Source organism: Chiloscyllium punctatum, chromosome 7 (genome assembly GCF_047496795.1).
Source record: "Chiloscyllium punctatum isolate Juve2018m chromosome 7, sChiPun1.3, whole genome shotgun sequence".
NCBI classification, from domain to species: domain Eukaryota; kingdom Metazoa; phylum Chordata; class Chondrichthyes; order Orectolobiformes; family Hemiscylliidae; genus Chiloscyllium; species Chiloscyllium punctatum.
Window position 1 is genome coordinate 95,130,992 of NC_092745.1, and position 16,433 is coordinate 95,147,424.

At 38.6% G+C, this 16,433-nt stretch overlaps 2 protein-coding genes across 3 annotated transcripts in view; both read left to right on the plus strand.

Moving 5' to 3' along the window:
- The window catches only part of gpbp1l1 (GC-rich promoter binding protein 1-like 1), a 109,889-nt gene extending 107,379 nt beyond the window's left edge, over positions 1–2,510 (plus strand). For both annotated transcript variants that reach the window (XM_072574361.1, XM_072574362.1), the window contains exon 12: positions 1,657–2,510. In XM_072574361.1, coding sequence (XP_072430462.1) covers positions 1,657–1,812 — 156 coding nt within the window. In that variant the 3' untranslated portion in view covers positions 1,813–2,510. The remainder of the gene's footprint in view (positions 1–1,656) is intronic.
- A 92-nt stretch (positions 2,511–2,602) lies between these two features.
- The window catches only part of ccdc17 (coiled-coil domain containing 17), a 117,843-nt gene continuing 104,012 nt past the window's right edge, over positions 2,603–16,433 (plus strand). The window contains exon 1 of the mRNA XM_072573268.1: positions 2,603–4,115. Within this exon, the coding sequence (XP_072429369.1) occupies positions 3,828–4,115 (288 nt within the window). The 5' untranslated portion in view covers positions 2,603–3,827. The remainder of the gene's footprint in view (positions 4,116–16,433) is intronic.

The window sequence follows — 16,433 nt, forward strand, 5'->3', positions numbered from 1 at the left end:
TTTATGTGGTTTCAATCACAAAGAACTGTTCCAAAATCTCGGGAGTTTTGGAAAATTAAAGCAAATGCAACAACTATCTTACGAGCCAATTCTTTTAAGACCCTACAATGAAGTCCATCAGAACCCAGACACTTAGGTACACATTGCTTGTCTCTCCAATTGATTTGTTTTTCTGCTCTCGTCAGATTCCAAGGTCTCTAGGTTTAAAATTAATGAGTTATCTTCATGAATGCATTCAATGCTTTATGTAGCACTGTGACATATTTCATAAAGTGGAGCACCCAGGTTGCGATGCATTAATCTAAGCAATGATTGAGATTAGGTTTGTTGTCTTTGCTTAGTACACATTGGACCTACTTATGAAATTTAATCAGTCACCTTTTTAAAAGGTTTTACGAATTCTCTTTCTTTGAAAGACTTGTTCACCAAAGCTCCCCAAGTATGGTCTTTGCCCTCCACCATTTTAAGTGACCCACAGTTTTACTTTATAAATCTTTCCAGTTTGCAGTCATACGTTAACTACACTTTTTTTTCTTTTCTATCCATGAGCTATCTTTTGATTATCATGTTGCTAGTGAGGTCATAGCACAGGTCTAAACACTGAACTAGGCATGCCAGCCAGGACCAGGACACTCTTGACATTGTAGCTTACACTGATTGAAGGAAATCTCCAATAGGTACAAATTTGTTTTTGCACAATATTTTGCACCCTCCATCTTAGCAGTGACAAGGTACACACAGAGCAATTAGTCTTCTTTTGTATTCTCTTTGACTTTTCAAGTGAAGGATTGGAATCCCACAGAGAGAAGCTCAGCTTCAGTGAAGACTGAAGTCTTTGCTTACTGCAAATTTGACTGTCCTCTAACCTTGAGCCTACTTTTCACAAAACCCCTCAGAAGTCATCTGGTCTCCAAGGTGATGATGTGGCACCTTTTGAAAATAAACACACAACAGTCTTCATTGCCATTTTACAGATGGAACATATTTGGTGCTTCCATTGGATATAGTTTTACATAAATGCTGACAATCAACCTGTGCATTGGTTTAATGTAGATCAGGGCTTCCAAAAGTGGACTTCCAATTGGGAAAAATCTGAAATTTTGGGATGGCAAGCTCTGAAGCAGCAGTACTTAATCTTCCTCCCTGCACTTACCCCTGCTTTAAAAGATCTTTTTCTCCCCTAACACTCTTTGAAGGGCTGAGACTGTTATCAAGTCTAAAAATGGAGTCACGGTAAGAAGTTGGGAAGCATTGTTGTAGGTAAAATTTTGTTAATACAACCATATTGCCACCATGAAAAATTATTGGGAAGCTATTTCCCCAAATTCTTATTACATATATTATACTGAATTCAAGTGCATCTATGTTAATTTGGTATGATGCAGTTTTGATAAGTACAATGTGATAACAGTGAACAATACCAGTTTCAACCATTTTTTAGCTATTATGTTGTCACCTTTTTGAAAAGTCTCAATCGGTTTAGGTTCCATTGTCTTCTACTGTGTTTTAAGTTTAGTTTGTTCTGAAATAAATTGCAAAGTTAGACTCATTCCTGGTTTCAAGTAGCGTGACTTTAGTGAGTGAGCGGTCTGTTGTTCTGAAGGCCTGCTATAAACAACACTGTGGCTAATCTGAAATCTCTCTCCTTCTTTATAGCTGAAGAAAAATGGCTTTAGGAAAAATGGTTTTCAATTGAAGAACCGGTGTACAGCTTTACATTTCACCGACTGGAGAGGCTTTTTCAATACAGGACTTCATGAAGCATCAGATTCTGAAACTAGCAGTAGTACCAATTCTGATGATGACGTTTAAACTTGGTACAAGTGGAATTCACATTAAATGTTTTCTTATAGCTGGAGGACTAAACTTACTAAAGCTCTTTTGGCACACAGAGTTATATTTTTCCATGCACAAGGGAGTTGATCATATCCCAAAGAAGAAAATTTGCTTGTTGAGCTTTTTTCTTTTTTTCTTTGACCAGCTGGTCCTGTTGAACGCTTCGTAGAATGAAATATGAGTCAATAAAGAAGAAAAGGGGCAAAACACATTGAGTAATCACTTGCAAGGAAAAAAAATGTGGGTTTTTTTTTGAAAGCTTGGAAATAAGCATTTGCAGACAATTAGTAGGAATAGCAGTATGATAGAAAAAGCAGTGTAAGAGACAAATTCAAAATACTGATGATAGTTGTCAAGAATAATGCTAACTACATATGTTTTTCAATGTCGTGACATTTAGAGAAAAGAAAGCAAGATTTGTCACCAGAGGTTTATCTCCATTTCTTTGGTACAGTTGTAAAATATTCACAATAGGAGCTTTGAGTTCTTCAAACAGCCTTGATATTCAGGGTGGATTGTAAAATATAAATTTTGTGAAATTTCAAAGATTAAGATTATTTTGATAACGTTATTTACAAATTTAAGAAAGTGGCTATCACATATGAATATCTGTAAGAGGAAAACTACTGCATTAAAATAACTTGGAATAAATATTTTGCATCAGTTTGCCAGAATTGTTGATGTTGTAATTTTTGAACTATTTGTTATGAAAGAGTTTGTTATATTTTATGAATGGAATGTTTATAATCTAAACATTTACTACAAGGGACAGCAATCTATAGTTTAAACCTAAGCTGATAGTCAGTCAACTATGCATAAATATAAATGTTCCAAGATCATTAACAGTGGCCTGTTGTTCAAAACTGCTGTCTGCAACTTGGAAACAGAACTTGCATCAGGAATACTTGGCTTACATTTTCAGCCTCAGTCATAGTGTGAACTGAGAGCTGGCAACAGTCCACTTTCTCTTTCACAATGTCATTGAGGCAGAACTTGATATGGGGTTCTGTGTTTTATACATGAAAGAGCTGAATATAAAATTAAATACAACAACTTAAAATCTAGTAGATAATCTTTGAAAATAATTTGATACCTGGCAGTCCCTCTTTTAGGGATCTTCTTCGGAGAGCTTGAAGGTAGATTTGATTCTTGGATCAACCAATGGGGGGTAATAAACAGTGCAGCAATTGCTGAAGTCTTTTGAACACCTTATTTTCTGTGTTCTGTAAATACTAAATCAAAATACTGTGTTCTAATTCTAAATTTAAGTGCAATAGGCAATATGTGATTTTCTTTAACAAATGCAGCAAAAATGACATTAATGTGCTGAAACATTGTTGCACACAATTCAATAAGATAACAGTGCCCCTTTAAAAAGTCATTTTAATTTTTCAAAGATTAACTTGTCATATCAGAGTGCCCTGCCCTCCTGCAGTTTCCTAGCAACAATCAAAGCGATCATTCAAACCAAACAACTGACTGCCTCAAAAAATGCAAAACAACTGAATAGGATATACATTTTACAAAATGTAAAATACACGTTTTGGTTACTTCAGTAACAGGTTTGTTACAAAAAAAAGTTAGAATTGACATGCTTCTGAAGAAAAATGATTATAATGTATTTTGTGTATGAGGTTTTTACAATGTAATGGTTGTTAAGGATTTTGAATGTTGACGTTGTCAAGTTGACATCTGAAGACAGTTTAAAGTAACACCTTGTTAGAGTTAATTGTAGAAACTGTAAGTGACATGTTTGTTTTTGTTACTAAATATGTTGATGCTACTTTATGTATTTTGGTTTATTCATTGGTTGTGGGAAAGAGACCAGATATATTGGAAATTTAAATCTTTAAATGCTGCGAAAAGTAGAATGTCTCCAGATCAAAAAAAATTGTTAAAAAGTAACTTTCTGTTTAAAAGAGAAACATGAATTGATGCTTATGGTAATATGTCCTGTTAATTGTTGTGAAAATTTGATAACTTACCTGTAAATGTACGGGTATTTGAGTTTGAATTATGCCAAGTTTCTGTTTCAACTGAAGGACTTCGCCGGCTTCAGTATGGATGTTGGGAATTTCCATTGTGAGAATTGTAATATGAACTTCAGATCTTTAGCCCTATTAGAAAAACACAAAGACAAGTTCTGTATTGGCAGTTATGCTGAAGATTCTTACTTATTAACTGCAAAGTCAAGAGACCGTCAGCCCAAAACTCCTGGACATGGAATTAACAGATTGAGGATAAATGACCCAAAAGAAACAAAAACTCCATATAATATGGTAAGCATAATATATGCCTGGATGTTTGATCTATACAGGTAGGTTTTGGTTGAATTCTGGTTTACAAATTTTAAATTCTTATGTTCAAACAACTTTGAAGTTTTGATCATTCTCTAAACCTTTTGTGCATGTCTGATGGCCATGTGTTCTCAATTTCTCTTTTTGGTTTGTGTCTTTTTTGTATATTCTTCTTTTGCATGTATCTGTCTTCTTACAGATTTGTCACTTTGTTTTCTGTTTTGAAAAATACTTCACTGTGAGTAGAGAGGTTTGTAATCACAGACAGAACTCCTATTAACAGGCCTAAAATGATTAATTGCATACAGTGAGAAAGGGCCTCCTAATTAATTTATGCATAAAGAAAATTGATCTCCGATGGCAGACTGCCAGTATAGATAATCCACCAATTATCCAAGGTTTACAAAATATGGGAGACCATAGAAATCTTCAAAAGAGCTTTGAAACAATGATTTAAAAAATTTCCAGTATGAGTCATAAGGAATGGAGTGTTACTGAAGTGAATGTTGGAATAGTAGTAGCTTCAAAATATAAAGCGTGCAATGTACAAAACAGTTCATGGCTGTAGTGTTAAAAAGCTATAGAGTGTGCAGACTATTTTAGATCTCACTTGGATGTGTGTTCCACTTCTTGTGCAGTGGATTTCTCTCTATTTAGTGTCTCCTATTTGAAGACTCTTCAAATTTAATCTGAGTTATTATTTTACAATGGCAATGCATTAATGTACTGTATGCTGAGGATTAAAGGAAGGTAGTTGGTCTTTTACATAGTGAGTTTATGCTTCTATTCAGCTCACTTGAACCTATTACACTGAAGAATATGGAAATTGTTGAGTCATTGAGCTGACATTTCTGTTCAAAGTGATGAAGAGGATACAAGGTGGAAAGTCCCAAATGTCTCAGTAGTACTGAGGTAGAGGCTAAAATTAATGCTCTGAATGTACAGATTCATATCCCTCCATGGCAGCTAGTGAAATTTAAGTTCAATTAATATGTAAACTCCATTACTAAATACGGAATTCAAAGCTCATCTCGGTCATATTGACAGTGACCATGCAATGATCAGAAATTCTCTTTTAAACCTATCTGGTTCACTACTTCCCTTTTGGGAAGCAACTCTGTAATTTTTCGCTGGTTTCTGTTTAAATGATCATCCAGTGCCACCTTGAATGCCACAAATGAAACTGTCTTCAGCACACTTATACACAGAGCATTCCAGGCTTGAACCACTTGTGTGAAAAAGATTTTTCTCACATCATATTTGTTTGATGTACCAATCATGTTCATTCTGTGCTTTCTCATTCTTTATTCTCATAAGCAGGAGTAGTTTGACCCCAAGTACTCTGTCCATCCCCTCATAATTTTGAAAACTTTAGTCAGATCGTCTCATGGCCACTTCTGACATGAAAATGGTTCCGATCTTGCCAATCTAACCTCCGAATATCTTTTGCAGTCTTTTTAATGCTTTCACATTCTTAAGTGTGGTGTCCTTAACTGTACACAGCACTCTAGCTGAGATCGAATATATGTCTTCTAGAAATTCAGCATAACTTTCTTGCTCTTGAAATCAAAGTTCAGGATAATATGCTTACCAGTTGGTCTCTTCACTAGCCTTGTCACCTTGAGTGATCTGTGTACCCAGGCTGCTCTGCTCTTGCACACCCTTTAGAAGTGTCCTTCTTATGTTGTATTATCTGTCTTTGTTCTTCCTAGCAGAATAAATCATCTACTTCTCTCTTGCTCCATCAACTTGTCTAGGCCTGTTTTGAAATTTATCATTGTCCCAATGGTTTGCAGTGTTTCCAAGTTTTGAAGCATCTACAAACCGGGAAATTGTCCCTGATCTAGATGAGTCATATGTGTCAGGAAAACCAAGAATTCCTAATGCAGACTCCTGGAGAACTCCCCTACAACCTTTCTCCAGCCCAAAAAAAATGCCCATTGACCATTACAGTCTGTTTCCTACCATTTATTCAGGTTTGTATTCATGTTGCAATTGAAAGGTTTGTAATTGCTGCACTTATTCTCAGAACCTTTATTGAACAAGAGTGTAATGTCTATGATTCTGCAGTCTTGTGGCATCTCCCAAATCCAGAATTATTAAAAGATTATGGCCAATACGTCCACTACTTCCACTCCAACTTATTTCAGTATACTTCAATACATCTTACCTGGTCTTGGTGCCTTGTCATCTTTAAGTACTAACAGTCTATTGGACACGCCTTATCAGTTTTGAATCCTTCTCGTGACAAGGAGCGGCTATCACACTCCGATTGCTACTATGCCCTTTTTAATGTTAGGAAACAGCTGGCAGGAGATTGCAATCATGGCTGCTTCAGAAACCTGACAAGTCTGTCATCGTGCAGAATACTGGGGGAGACAAACAGTCAATTGCCCTAATCTGTGATTGAATGTCCAGCGCAGATGGCTGCTTTTGTCAACTCCTGTGAAACGCTAAGCACTGCTCTTCTCAAGGCCACAAGAAACTACAGAGTTTCAAACTACAGCGCAGTCCATCACACACAACAGCCTTCCATCCATTCGCTCCATCTATACTCACCACTGCTTCGGGAAAGCAACCAATATAATCAAAGACCTCTCCCACCCTGGTTGTACTCTCTTCCTCCTTCAGGCAGAAGATATAAGAATTTGAATACACGTACGAATAGATTCAAGAACAGCTCCTTCTCACTGCTGTTATCAGTCTTCTGCATGTACCTCTCAAATGTTCTGATCTCTCTCTGAACCTTCTCTGTGGTTGTAACACTGCTCTGCAGTCTGTTCTGCTACCGTCATGCACTTTAGTATGATCTAAATGTACAGCAACGTAACAGCCCCTTAAGTCCAACTCGTCCACGCCGACCAGATGTCCTAAATTAGTCTAGTCCCATCTGCCAGCACTTGGCCCATATCCCTTTAAAGCCTTTATTTTCGTATACCCATTCAGATGCCTTTTAAATGTTGTAATTGTACTAGCCTCCACCACTTCCTCAGGCAGCTCATTCCATACATGTATCCCCTCTGTGAAAAAGCTCCACCTTAGGTTCCTTTTAAATATTTCTCCTCTCACCCTGAATTCATGCCCATCATGATTTTATAAACCTCCGAAAGGTCACGCCTCAGTCTCAAATTTTGACCGTTTCTGTTTCAACGACTAACCTGGAATTGAATTCCACACCTCACAACTCCCTCTGAGAAGGAGGTTCCCCTGCCTTCTGATCTGATTTATTTCACTGAGTCTTGTATCAGCCCTCGTGCCCCTGCTCTCACCCACTTGCCAAACAGAGTAGACTTCTATATGCATAGTTCCATCCTTATACTTCATAGGAATGGTAGTGAACAATTGTCATGAGAGCAATAAATCAAAGTATATCAAATATGTAAATGTATAATTGGGATGCCGGGTGCGTAGGATGTTGAGTAAGTGATTGTTTTAAGATAGGAGTGTGCGGGGTTTTCATTTGAGAAGGTAGGTGTTGGATCTGGTGGGAAGGGTGTCCGGTCTGATGGTGCTTCTTGGTTTGTTAGCATTGTGTTAGACTTGGTTATGAGCTGTTCCTGCATATGAAGTTATTGTCACTTACATACTCGAACATCTAAATTTCTTTGCACCTTGGAATTCTGCAGTTTTCCATTGAACAATATTCTGTAATTCTTCTTGACAAAGTGAACACTTCTCTGTGTTCCCACATTTCCCTCTATCAGCCAGATTTTTGCCTACTCCCTGAACCTATTTATCCACTACCTAATGTCTACTTCAAGACATACTTTTCTGCCTGTCTTGGTGTAATCTGCAAATTTCATACCTTTGCTCTCCTCCTCCAAGCCATTGAAAGTTGATGCCACGGCACAATCTCCTGTAGGACTCCACTCATCATAATCCTACCAGTCCAAGATTTATTGGTGCATACTTTCTGGTTTCTGCCAGTCAGCCAAACTTTTCCACAATATCTTTTGTAGTACCTTATCTAATGCCCTCTGGAAATTCAAGTCCAGGCTCTGGCTTAGCACAGAAACATGGAAATTAGGAGCAGGAGTAAGTAGGCTATTTTATTATGATCATGGCCGATCATCCAACTCAACAGTCTGTTCCCACTTTTCCTGCATATCCTTGGTTCTTTTTAACCCCAAGTCACATTTTCCAACTCCTTTAACTCATGCAGTGGTTTTGAGCTTGACTGCTTTCCTTGAAAGTGAATTCCACAGACTCACCACTTTGGGTGAAGAAATCTCTCCTTTTTTCAAACCTAAATGGTTTACCCCATTTCCTTAGACTATGACTTTCCACCATTGAGAACACTCTTCCTGCATCTTCTCTGTCCAGTGCTGTTAGAATTGTATAGGTTGCTATGAGATCCTGTCTCATTCTTCTGAACTCCAATGAATATAATCCTAGCTGATTCAACCTAATTTAATTGTTTTAAGTTTTGTCATATGTACTCAAGTACAGTGAAAAGTGTACAGTGTTACCACACTCAGCACCATCTTCGGTATGAAGGTACTTCTCCTCAATCACCAGTCTTGTTGCCTTGAATCAATTTTATAAACCTTTGTTGCACTCCCTGTGTAGCAAGTATGTCCTTTCTCAGATGTAAGAGAACTGCACACAGTATTCCAGATATGGTGTCTCTCTAAGGCCCCTGTATAATTGCAGCAAAACATTCCTGGCCCCATACTTAAATCATCTTGCTATGAAGGCCAAGATACCATTTGCCTTCTTTGACTGCCTGCTGCACCTGCATGCTTAGCTTCAGTGACAGGTGTACAGGTCCAGTTGCACATTCCCTTCTCTCAATTTATAGCCACTCAGATAATCTGCCTTCCTATTTTAGCTCTCAAAGTGGCTAACCTTGCACTTATCCACATTGTACTGCATCCGCCATGCACTTGCCCACTCATTCAGCTTGTTCAAATAATACGGAAGCATCTTTGCATGTTCCTTGCAGCTCAGCATCTACCCAGCTTTGTGTCATGTGCAACTTTGGGGATATCACATTGCTGCCACTCTTTGAACCACATTTCCCATGTTACTATTTTCCTTTCTCTTTGTCTCGGTTTGTTGATGTGTAGCATCTTTCCCATATTTAATCCCCGGCCCCCACTACTTAGTTTAAAACTTTCCTCGTTCAGTGGTTCACAAGAATACTGGTCCTAGCTCAGTTCAGCCATAAATCATCCCAGTGGTACAAATTGCAATTTCCACAGTCCTGATGTCAATAGCCTACAAGCCAGAACCTACTTCTCCCACACTGGTCTTCAAGTTACGCATTCATCTCTCTAATTTTATATACCCTATGCCAAGTTGCTCAGAGCTCAGGTAATAATTCAGATTATAACCTTTGAGGTTATGCTTTTGAATTGTGTGCCCAGCTTTTTCTGCAGCATGTTTTTCCTAGTTCTGACTATTGCAACCTACGTGGACCACAACTACTGGAACCCAGTGAAAGTTACTTCAGTACCGTGAGCAGGTTCCGGAACCCTGGAACTGAGCTGGCAACAATATTGTCTGGATTCTCACTCTTTACTAAGAATTAAATCAATTCCCCTCACTGTACTGTCTACTACTACATGCCTGGTCCTTCCCCTACTTGAGTGGCTCCCTCTGCCATGGTGTTATGTTTGGTTTACTCATCCACCGTGCAGTCCCCTGCTCTCATTCAAACAGACTGAAATAGCCTCAATCCTATTGGACTATTGCAGAGGCTAACACACTTGCCCTCTGGTTCCCCTTGTCTGTCTCACTTAAAGTCACACTGTCCTGTCACTGACTAAGTCAGAAGTCTCTAGGCTAGGTGGTATGACTGTCTCCTGGTACAAAAATTCCAGGTAATTTTCCCCTGCAAGCAGTGTCTGCAGATCAGCCTCTGCCTCAAACTCTGAGTCAAACCTACTTGGACTTCAAACATTTGACCTGGATTGCATTGGTAGTCAGAAGATCCCCACACGCTACAGCTTTGACAAATCTAGCCTGCTATCATTAATCCATTTTAAGTAATCATTTAGCTATATTACTCAAGTATGTATGTTATTTATAAATTTTGAACGTGACCACCAATTTGTTTACTATATTAAAATATTAAGAACAAAAAAGACCTTAACAATGTTCTGAGGAAGGGTCACGACCTGAAACGTTAATGCTGATTTCTCTCCACAGATGCCACCAGATCTGCTGAGCTTTTCCAGCAATTTCCCTGTTTTTGTTAACTATGCTTACCAAACAGTTTCCAATTCCAGTCAGCTCCAATATCTATAGACTTTGTTTTAGTATGTAATGAACTCTGATGTGCTTTTGTTAGAAGTACATTGACAAATTCCTGTGAGTATGTTCAAGTGAACGACCATCATGGTAACCAAGTTATAAAACTAAAACCTATGGTTTTTCAAGACATGTTTTGTTCTGGAATCTGACTTGTCCAGATTAGCTGGGATCATAACAATTTGTCAGCTCACTTAGTTGGCATGTTGAGGGAACTTCCTAACTGAGTATATAACCAATTTATTGGAATGAATCAATAAAATGTGTTGCTTTTGAATTAGCAATGTTTGAAAATGTTTGCTGTACAATTGTAACAATCACAGAGTATGCTGGAGAAACTCAGTAGGTTTGCTGGCATCTGTGACATTTTGGGTCTGATATGACTTCAGAACAGAAGGGTGTTGGAATATTGTAAGTCAGTTTGTGGATCTGTGCAATATATTAAGTCATACTGACTTTTCCACTGTGATTGAAAGTATAAAATATGATCAAAAATTTAAGAATTTTTAATAGGCCCGATAGAGAAACATTGCATAACCCGATAAGTCCTCAGACTCAGATTTGGACACACCATTACCTCAGAAGATTTGCATCCCATCAATCTGGCTGAGTTTGTATATGAATCTAAAGGTGTTTGAGCACCAATGCCAAATAACTTAAAATCTCTTCCTCTCCATTTTACTGGTATAGATGACAATCCAAACTTTCTCCTCTTTTCAAAGTGGGCAGTCACAGCACTCAGCTCAGTCTTGTTGACCATCATTACATCTTTGCTTGTACAGAGCCTTTGCAGACAATGGGAAAGAGCAGCGCACAGAATTCCAAGTTGGTTGCATATGTTCAAGATTGTCCAAGCATAATGCTTACTTTGCTGCTCCAGAAGCTAAGTAATCCAACCAGCAGTGTGATATGAAAGCTTCAACAGGCCAAGTAACTTCATATGCAATTTTAATTTTAAAAAAACTTCTGAAATAATGAAACAATTATTATCCTGGTCCTTGTGGGAGCTAGTGGTCAGATAAATTGATTTAAGAGAATTAATAAATGATTCTCAGCTTTATAAAATCATAATGCAAGTTGTTTTGTTCAAAGTCTGATTTTCTTTGACATTATGGAATGAAAACATGTTGCTAAGTGATAAATGTTTTGTTTTAAGATCTGTTCAAGTGATGATATGGTTGACTTCTCTGTAAATGGTATATAAGCACCTGGAACTTGTAAAAGCTACAATGGAAACCTACTATCTATTCTGTAAACACAATGAAATACTGGTTTCTACAATGATTTCTAGCTTTAAGCCTGAAGCTTCTGTCAATCATGTGATTGCAGAATGTGGGAAATGGGCGATAGATGTCAACCAGAGTGTAAATCACTTGGAATTGTTACAATAAACTTGACCCATTGAACCTTGGGGGTACAAAAGGTCCAGTACATCTGTTCTATGAAAAGTAAATGAGAAATGCGCTTTGAGAATCCTAATTAGAACTGGTGATTTTTAATTTTTTCCATTTATATTGGTCAGCTATCCCAATTCTTCTAAACTGAAAAGCTGAACTACTGTCCTATTCAGTCGACATGACCTCCCATTTTAGAATTGACTCCTGCATATTCGAGTTGTCCCTGTACAACATCTCTCTCTTAATCTTTGAAAGCCAGCAAGTGACCTGTTGACAGGCCTTTGTCTTTCTACAACTCACTAACCTGTTTGTGAGAATTTGTGAACAATTCCAGTTCCTTAGTATGATTAATGTTTGGAAGGAAATAAAAGGACAAGAAGGTTTTAATAGATTATCTGTGGTTAAAGATAAATAATCCAGAATGGCAGAAAGTATTCTACTTTTGCTTCTTTTGAAAATCAGTCACAAATGATCTTTTCGGAGAAAGTGAGGACTGCAGATGCTGGAGATCAGAGTTGAGGGTGGGGTACTGGAAAAGCACAGCCAGTCAGGGAGCATCCAAGGAGCAGGAGAATCAACATTTCGGGCAAAAGCCTCATTCCTGATGAAGATCTTTTGCCCAAAACATCAATTCTTCTGCTTCTCAAAAGCTGCCTGACCTGTGCTTTTCCAGCACCCTACTCTCGACACAAATGATCTTGCTCATTCTGAAGATATACACTTAGTGGCTGGATTCAAAGTGAGGTCAGTTACCAAAGTGTTGTGAAGACTTGTATTTTATTAGCTTTTGGTGATGATCTACAATGCTTCTCCCCTTCCCCCCCACAGTGGGGGTTTCTTATCTCAAACATCCTGTACATGATTGACACTTTTTTTTAAATGAATTCATTGGATGTAGGCATTGCTGGTTATGCCAGCATTTATTGCAATCCCTAATTCACCTCAAGAAAGTGGTAATGAGCTGTCTTCTCAAACCTTGCGATCATGTAGTGTAGGTACACCTACAGTGCTCTTGGGGAAGGAGTCACAGGATTTTAACTGACAGCAAAAGAATAGGAATATGGTTCAGATCAAAATGTGGTGTGGCTTGGTGGTGATCATGGGGTTTGTATGCATCGACTGCCCTTGTCCTCCTTGGTGGTGGAGGTCACAGGTTTGGAAGGTGCCGCAGAAAATGGTTGAGATAAAAAAAATTGAATGTTTTCAAGAAAGAGTTAGATTTAATTCTTAGGACAAAAAGGATTAAAGGTCTGGAGAGAATGTGAGAACAGTGTACTGACTTGGATGATCAGCCATAATCATATTGAATGGCACAGCAGGCTCAAAGGGTCATATGCCCTATTCCTAATCCTCTTTTCTATGTTTCTGTTTAAGCAGCCTTAGCGAGTTGTTTACTATATCTAGGAATTGGTACACACTGCAGCCACTGTGTCTCAGTGGTGGAGGGAGTGAATGTTTAAGGTGTCAGATGGGTTGCCAATCAAGTAGATTGTGTTGTCATGGATGATGTTGACCTCCTTAGACATTGTTGGATATGCAGTCATCCAGCCAAGTGGGGTTATTCGATTATACTCTTCACTTGTGCCTTGTTGAGGACTAGTTTTAAGAAGGGGCTGAGTTAACTACCACAGAATTTCTTATCTCTGACCAGCTTGAAGCTATAGTATTCATACAGCTAGTCCACTTCAGTTTCTAGTCAATTGTAAGAATGTTTTAATGCGGGGTGGGTGGGTGGTGGTGGTGGTGGTGGAGGAGGAGGAAGAGGAGGGGTGGGTGCAGTAATGGTGATACATAGAAAGTCCATAAAACCATAAGACAGAGGAGTGGAAGTAAGGCCATTCGGCCCATCGAGTCCACTCCGCCATTCAATCATGGCTGATGCACATTTCAGCTCCACTTATCAGCGTTCTCCCCGTAGCCCTTAATTCCTCTAGACAACAAGAATCTATCAATCTCGGCCTTAAAGACATTGAGCGTCCCGGCTTCCACTGCACTCCGTGGCAATGAATTCCACAGGCCCACCACTCTCTGGCTGAAGAAATGTCTCCGCACTTCTGTTCTGAAATGACCCCCTCTAATTCTAAGGCTGTGTCCACGGGTCCTAGTCTCCTCGTCTAACGGAAACAATTTCCTAGCATCCACCTTTTCCAAGCCATGTATTATTTTGTATGTCTCTATTAAGTCTCCCCTTAATCTTCTAAACTCCAACGAATACAATCCCAGTATTCTCAGCCATTCCTCATATGCTAGACCTGTCATTCCAGGGATCATCCGTGTGAATCTCCGCTGGACACATTCCAGCGCCAGTATGTCCTTCCTGAGGTGTGGGGACCAAAACTGGACACAGTACTCCAAATGGGGCCTAACCAGAGCTTTATAAAGTCTTAGTAGTACATCTCTGCTTTTATATTCCAACCCTCTTGAGATAATGTCAAGGGATAATGGATGGATTCTGTCTAGTTGGAGATGGCTTTTGTCTGGCACATGGGTGATATGTTGTTGTTTGTTATTTGCAATTTATCAGCCAAACCAAAATGCCTTTCAAGTCTTGTTGCAATTAGCCAAGGTTCAGTATCTGACAGGTGCTGAACATTATGCAATCAACACTGAGCATCCCAACTTCTGACCTTACGGAATAGGGAAAGTCATTGATGAAATAACTGAAAATGGTGAGGTGCTCCTGCAGTGATGTCTCTGGAATGAGAAATTCTGGGATGCACAGTTATCTTCCTTTTTGGTTAGTATGACTCAACAATTGGAGATTTTTCCTCTCAATTCCCATTAACTTCAGTTTTGCTAGGGCTGCTTGATGCCAAGCTCAGTCAAATGTGGCCTTCATGTCAAGGGCAATAATTTTCATTTATCCTCTTAAATTCTGTGAGCTTTTTCCATGTTTGGAACAAAGTCAAATGAGGTCAAAAGATGAAATAGATGCTGTAGAACCAAACTGTATGTCAGTGATCAGTTTATTAAGTGCTGTCTGATAACATTGTCTATGGTGCTTTCCATCACTTTTTTCGTTAAGATTACATTGATAGTGCAGTAATTGTTTGGACTGAATTTGTCCTGATTTTTTTTAGACAGGGCATGATCTAGAAATTATTCACATTGCCAGATAGATTTCTGTGTTGTAACGCCACTTGAACAGCTTGTCAAGGGACACAACTGGTACTGGAACAGAAATCTTCAGTCGTTCTGAAGTAGAATGTTATCAGGGTTCCCAGCCTTTGTGGTATCAATATGACATAATGATCTGCAAAGCTGTGTCGTCCTTCAGAAGATTCATCACGTTCCTCCCAAAATAGTATTATTTGAACACAAAGGGCAATGAAAGTAGAAATATGAAGCTTTATATTTGCACTTTTAAACATTTAGCACTTATTGCTATCCTTGTTGTAGTTCATTTGGATGCAGAGCTCAATTAAGCATATCAGAAGGATAATCTGTGTTGATGAACATGACTGAATTCTTTTCAGAAGGGTTAATGAGGATAGTGTATTTGATGAGGTTTACATGGATCTAGGTATCACTTGGTAGCATATGAACAGTGGTGAAGGTGCAACAAAAATGTAGTATTCCAACTTCAAAATATGTCTCTCAAGCCTTTTCGAATTTTGAAATACTGTCAAATGAAAGCAGTTCATGATTTTTAAGTTTTGCACATATGAAAACCTTTTAATTTACAAAAACAAAAGCAAATACACTGATGATCACTTATTGAATGGAAACAGCAATACAGTCTGCAATAAAATTAAAACATTTTCTTTTGAGATATTTGGATATCACTGATGTTCTCAAATGTTGCACAACAATATTTACTACTTTCTGCGTACAGTCGGTTCTATAACACCTATTTCTTCAACGAAAATTGGCTTTAACGCAACTGAATAATTTAGACCACTATTTGTAGAATGCGAACTTACCAATATTGGCTATGATACGATTCAGGCCCCACTAATTTGGATGGTGCAGCAAATTATGCAATTTTCTTATAATGTGAGATTGCACGGGAACAGAAGTAATGCATTATATTAGTACCGACTGAACTTGATGCTTCCTGCTGGCAACATTTCTTGCAGTATCATTCATTCTTGAAGACATTTGTCTACAATAACGTTTCCCTTAGTTTGATATTGTTACACTCAAGGAGAGCTGCCTTTTCACTTATTAGGGAAAGTCAACTGAATAGTTTTTGGTAAAAACAAGGACTGCAGATGCTGGACACCAGAGTCTAGATTAGAGTGGTGCTGGAAAAGCATAGCAGGTCAGGCAGCATCCGAGGAGCAGGAAAATCGACATTTCAGGCAAAAGCTCTTCATCAGGAATAGCTCTACTCCTGATGAAGGGCTTTTGCCCGAAACGTTGGTTTTCCTGCTCCTCAGATGCTGCCTGACCTGCTGTGCTTTTCCAGCACCACTCTAATTTAGACTCTGAATATTTTCTTGACTGACTTGATACAGGTCCTTGTGGCATCAGTGAAGCATAGAGAGTCATAGAGGTCTCCAGCATGGAAAAAGACCCTTCGGCTCAATTTGCCCATGCTACCCAGTTTTCACAATTTAAACTAATCACATTTACCTGCATTTAGTCCATTTCCCTCCATACCTATCCCATCTGTGTAGCTGTCGAAATGTTTCTTAAGTGACAG